Raw genomic sequence first — 5,908 nt, 5'->3', positions numbered from 1 at the left:
GGACCTTGCACTTGGCCTTGTTGAACCTCATGATGTTCACACAGGCCCACCTCTCCAGCTTGTCCAGGTCTCTCTGGATGACATCCCGACCTTCTGGTGTGTCAGCTACGTCCCCCTCAGAGCACCACAGAGGGAAGGTGCACCAGGAAATCACCGTTTCAGAGCATTGCAGCCAGCCTTGGCAAAACTACCTTGGTAGAACTCAGAGTTAACCTGTGCTCCATGCCAGGAGATGAGACTGTTTCAAATACCTCCTCACTGTGACTGTGTATTAGCTGATTGGTCTATTTCTAGTGAAACAAATATAAAGCACTATTTTAGCTATCTGCTGATTTCTAAACTGAAGACAGACTGCCAGCAACATTTCCATGAACTGGTTTAATGCTACAAACCAGCCTGTGTGTTTGGAAGAGAGGTTAAAACTCATCCCTTCGGGGGTGCCACTATTTAACAGGTTCCACGTTACATCTGGCGCACCAGCATCAGTCCAGCCCTATGGGGCACCAGCAGTCTGACTTGTCACACGAGCACCTTAAGGTCTTTATTAAAAACATTTTTATTTTACTGGAAAAAACAAAGTAATTATCTAATTTCTGAAATGGAATAGAATTGGGAATAGAGGCTCAGCTATCCTACTCTACCTTCTCACTTTCAAGCAAGCCACTCAGCACAAGCAAAAAAGCCTTTCTAAGAAAAACACATTTGTACATCAAACAACCGATTCTCTTTTAAGTAATGCTTTGTATGCAGATATAAAAACACTTTAAGTACGTTTTAAAAAGATACAGATCAACACAATCAGGCTAAAATTCATATAACATATGGGTGAATTCAGCACGCTTTTGAAGAATCCTGTTGCGTCTTCCCCACAGCAAAAAAAGTTTAAGTGCAAAGTTACGGACAGCCCTTAACAGAACTCATTCCTGACTGCATATGCACAATTACTATTTTTGCCTACCAGGGGAGCCTGATAATAAATGCCAAGACAATATTGCAGAGAATATTAGAGATATTGGTGCAGGCTTCGGGTGATAGGAATAGAGTAAGACGAGGAGAGAACAGCAGAGGCATGCTGAAGATACACAGTATCTGATACTCCACTGCGTTCAAGAAACACTCCCTCGTTTGCCCCCTTAATATGTGTGGGGATAACAACTACCTCATTGAAACTGGTTCTTTAGATCACTGTTTTAATCGCTCTTGTGAGGATTTTGAACTTCACAGTTCTGATCTGAATCTGAAGCTGCATTTTTCACAAAAAGCTCTTCTGCTAGCAAGTAAAAGGCACACTGAATTTGAGAAGACTAATGAACCCAAGAATCATTTTTAGATAAAAAAAGTAAGAATGCAGATCCACATTCATTAAAGGAAATGGTGTATAGGTGACATCTTGTGTCCATTTTAGTAAAAGGCTGAACAGTTCCCGACTGCACAAAGAGCCAATTTTCATTCCCTGACTCCCTAACTAGATTAGGAGTGGCAGAGTCAGATACAGGCTTCTGACGTTAGCTGAGGCTGACTCAAACTAAAAAACTAACAATACACACGCAGTCATCCATTTTGAGATAAACTAAACCAGCCTAGCCTAACTACATTCTGCAGTTAGCTGATAATGCTCTCTATAGTCATTAAGCAGTCAGAAAGTTCCATAAGATTATTATTTAAGAAACTGCACTGCACTTACCTGCATGTCCATTGCCAAGCCAGTTATCTGTCATTGCACCATTAAGGAAAACGAACGCAGCAAATCCTGATAGCCTAGAATGACATAAAGAAGCTGCACACACACTGAACACACATGCAAAGGCCTTTAATGTTTACAATTAAAACAGTGTTCCCGTGTAGTATTAAGTTAACCACTGGAAAAAAATGAAAAACCTGTGATGATATAGAGACTTACACGCTTAGTTTCAGTAACTGCTTTTCAGTAGGCTTTCAAGCTACCACCTCTAGCCATTACCCCAAGGGCTGAGGGATGCACTGGCTTTTGCTCCATGACAAAACTGGCTAAGTACAAACTCAATCAGTCCTTGCATAAAAGCAAGTTACAGGTCTAACAGCTGGATTCTTTAATTAGCATTTTAAATACTAAAATGTTGTGTTTCTAACTAAAGAAATACCAGACCATAAAAAAAAAAAAAAATCAATATACTGCCACTGAGTCATAGAAAATAAATTATTTCTTGAAGTACATCAATGCAAGCTCTTAATACTACTCTCCTACTTTGGAACCCAAAGGATCTACTTGCTGTAGTAACAGTTGAGTAGAAACAATTGCTGAAGAATTTTGCTATGATCAGAATGCTTTTAACATTCATGAATGTGTACAAAATGGCACCAAGCATTTTCCCTGATCATGCATCCGGGTTTCTCCTTAGATCATATAGGAAACAAGGAATGGGAAGCTTTTAAATGACCAGTTTGAAAGTCAGGTCACAATCAGATTCATCTTATAGCTCACAGCCAACAGCTTGCAACCACAATGAAGCTGACACCATAACTAAACCCACGTTGTTTTCCTAGTTACTGCTGTGGCTCAACAGGACTAGCAGGAATAGCAAATCCCTCCATACAGTGGAATGCGACTAGAGATAGTCAATCTATTGATAAAGGTGACAGCATTTCTACACCCTAGCTTTCCTGGCTGTATGTGGTTCACACTGATGTCACCGCTCCCTTTTTTCCATGTGCTGTGCCCACTGCAAATTGCTACAAGGAGGTAACAACAGCACAGACAGAATGGGAACACCTCCAAGGATGGAGGTTCCAGGACCTCTCTTGGCAACCCATGCCAGTGTCTGACTGCCCTTACAGTAAAAAGAGTCTTTCTTACATTTAAATGAAATATTCTGTACTTCATTTTGTACCTGTTCTTCTCTTGTCACACCACTGAGAGAAGTCTGGCTCCATTTCCTTTACTCCCTCCCCCATCAGGTACTTATCCACATGGATAAGACACCCCCGAGTCCCCTGTTCTCCAGGCTGAACAATCCCAGCTCTCAGCCTCTCCTCATTGTGACAGATGCTCCAACCCTTTAATCATCTTCATGACCCTTCACTAGACTCACTCCAGTATGTCCATGTCTCTCTTGTACTCGGGAGCCTGGAGCTGGATGCAGCCCCCCTATATGTCTCACAAGGGCTGAGCAGAGAGGCGTAATCAGCTCTCCCAACCTGCTGGCAATGCTCTGGTAGCTGGTGGCCACCTTTGCCACAAAGGCACATTGCTGGTTCATGGTCAGCTTGGTGTCCAGCAGGACCCCTAGGGTCTTTTCTGCCAAGATGTTCTGCAGGCTGTCAGTCCCCAGCCCGTCCCGGTGCCGGAGGTGGTTCTTCCCCAGGGGCAGGGCCCTGCACTTCCCCTTGCTGAGCTTCGTGAGATTCCTGACCAGCACACTGCTAAAACTTGGTCTTTGAATGCATTTTAGGCAGAAATAAAAGAACCAAAATATTCTAAAAGCTTGATGATGAGCAGAAGGATACAACAATGCAGATCCAATTAAAGAGCAGCATGAACATGTAATCTGCTGGTCTTCCATCAAAAGCCCCTGTAAATAAAAAGAATTGTTAGGAAAGGTACTGAAATCTTGATAGGAAATTAAGACTTTTTTTACTTTTAGGAGTCTAAGAAAAGCTCAGTTAAAACAGACAGCATGTAGGGCAACTCTTGTGATTTTTTTTTTTTTTTTTTTAACTTTAAAAGGCCTTATAACAGGGCAACCTACAGGATCAAAAAATAAGACATTCAGCCTATTGCATTAAGCGCACGCACAGCAGCCCTACTCGAAGAACGCACTTTTAACTCTGAAGGTAAGTGGTTTTAACTTCACAAGACTTCAAAATGGAGTTGGGCCCCATCCTTCACAAGAAGCTGCCAGTCAGAAGCACATAATAAGGAAATATACTTGCACAGCAAAAGAAGTGACACCAAGTTTAATGATCGAGTCACATCAAAACCAGCCCTTACTTCGGCAAATTGCATCTTCTTTGCATCATCTAGTCAGCCTCAAGAGATACGACTGTTTTTACACTCCAGAAAAATGAACATACAAGACAAGGAGGGTACACAGCTTGCAAACTGTGGCAGAAGGCCGGCACGGACCTCGGCATTTGAGCAAGGCTCCTATCAACTTTCATATAGCTCCATGCAGGCAAGGAATGCCTGAGCATACTGCTGAAACAGACCCAAACCACGCAGGAACAAACACAACGCACCACGAGCAAGCTGAATTACGTGCTAATAATTAAACATCAAAACACCTAGAAAGAAGGCCACTGCTTAATGTTAGCACTATGTGGCTTCCTACAACTATTTATGTGTCCCCAAAAATTTAAAGAAAGAAAATCTATTTTTAAGTAATAGCTTTTTAGAATAACTGGAGTAACTCAGCCTATATAAGACAAAATTGGTATTTTAATCATTTTAAATTTAAGTTCAGCCATGCAGGTTACATTACAGGGGGGGGGAAAAAAAGCAACTTCGAAAAAAATCTTTTGGAAAGTACTGAAGTTGGAGAACTACATAAACAGGAGGTTTTTTTCCTTACTGTTGCCATACAACAAATAGAAACAAATAAAGACAGGAAACTGACCAACCCTGTAGAAACTCCAGCACAGAAATTCCTCCAGAATAGGAAGAAATCAAAGTAAATATTATTCCCTTAAAGTTTTTCACATCTTATTACTGTTGTGGTTTAACCCAGCAGGCAGCTAAACACCACGCAGCCATTTACTCACTCCCCCAGCCCCCCCAATGGGATGGGGGAGAGAATCAGACAAAAAAAAAAAAAAAAGGTAAAACCCATGGGCTGAGACACAGTTTAAAAAACAGTAGAGGAAAAGAGTAACAATAATGATAAAAGAATATACAAAACAAGTGATGCACAATGCAATTGCTCACCACCCGATGACCAATGCCCATCCCATCCCTGAGCAGCCATCGCTGTCCCCCAGCCAACTCCCCCCAGTTTATATATGGAGCATGACATCATATGGTATGGAATAGCACCGTGGCCAGCTGGGGTCAGCTGTGCCCCCTCCCAGGTTCTTGTGCACCTGGCAGAGCAGGGGAAGCTGAAAAGTCCTTGATTTAGTATAAACACTGATAGGCAACAACTAAAACATCAGTGTGTTATCAACATTATTCTCATACTAAATCAAAACACAGCACTATGCCAGCTGCCAGGAAGAAAATTAACTCTATCCCAGCCAAAACCAGGACAGTTATCCAGAAGATTACTAAAAAGAATATTAGACAAACTATTTTAAGTTGACTTTCCAAGAAAACTGAGCTACAAACTGCCAAAAAGCTCAGTGCAGGGGCGAGGTGAGCTCTAGCCCACGGGGTCCTTCAGTAGGGCCCTGGGCATAATCCAGTAATCAGGGAAGAGCTGCAGACTCATAATCTCATCATTCGTACTGCTGGGGAGTAAAGTCTGCATATTCTGCTTTCTCTGTTGATATTTGTTGTGTTGTTCTCCAACAGAAACAAAACAAAAACACATCAATCTCCTTTTCCTCAGGAACCTAGAGGTCAGCTGTTAGGAAAGCACGAGCACAGTACAAAACCATATGGCTATTTTTGACAGCTACATTTAAAGCTAGCATGCAACACCAGTGTATGCTCAAAAACCAACAACCCTGAAAAAAGAAGTTTCACTTCTTCAGTTTCACAGACAAAAGGAGGCATGGACTTGCACCAATTTCCACCTGTAAACATATCATCAGCAACTTATACACCTCCCACTTTCAGAAGGATTCAAGCCTTTTTTGTAGAGAGGAAGGACCGACCTAACCAAGAACTTCATTTATACCCAGAAAAATTACTGTAATATAGAAGAAATGCATTGATTCAAACAATACCACAGCTGACTTCCCAGTTTCAAAATCCAGATGTGTTGTACAGCAG

At 41.8% G+C, this 5,908-nt stretch overlaps 1 protein-coding gene across 1 annotated transcript in view; it reads right to left on the bottom strand.

Annotated features, from left to right (window-relative positions):
- Positions 1 to 5,908, bottom strand: part of DERL1 (derlin 1) — a 14,149-nt gene that overhangs the window by 6,048 nt on the left and 2,193 nt on the right. Inside the window, exons 3-4 of the mRNA XM_009635960.2 lie at positions 3,484 to 3,548; positions 1,685 to 1,711 (exon numbers count right to left, since the gene is read on the bottom strand). Coding sequence (XP_009634255.1) covers positions 1,685 to 1,711; positions 3,484 to 3,548 — 92 coding nt within the window. The remainder of the gene's footprint in view (positions 1 to 1,684; positions 1,712 to 3,483; positions 3,549 to 5,908) is intronic.

The sequence above is a fragment of the Egretta garzetta genome, unplaced genomic scaffold (assembly GCF_000687185.1).
Source record: "Egretta garzetta isolate BGI_Z169 unplaced genomic scaffold, ASM68718v1 scaffold13, whole genome shotgun sequence".
Lineage (NCBI taxonomy): Eukaryota > Metazoa > Chordata > Aves > Pelecaniformes > Ardeidae > Egretta > Egretta garzetta.
This window is presented reverse-complemented; position numbering and strand designations above follow the sequence as displayed.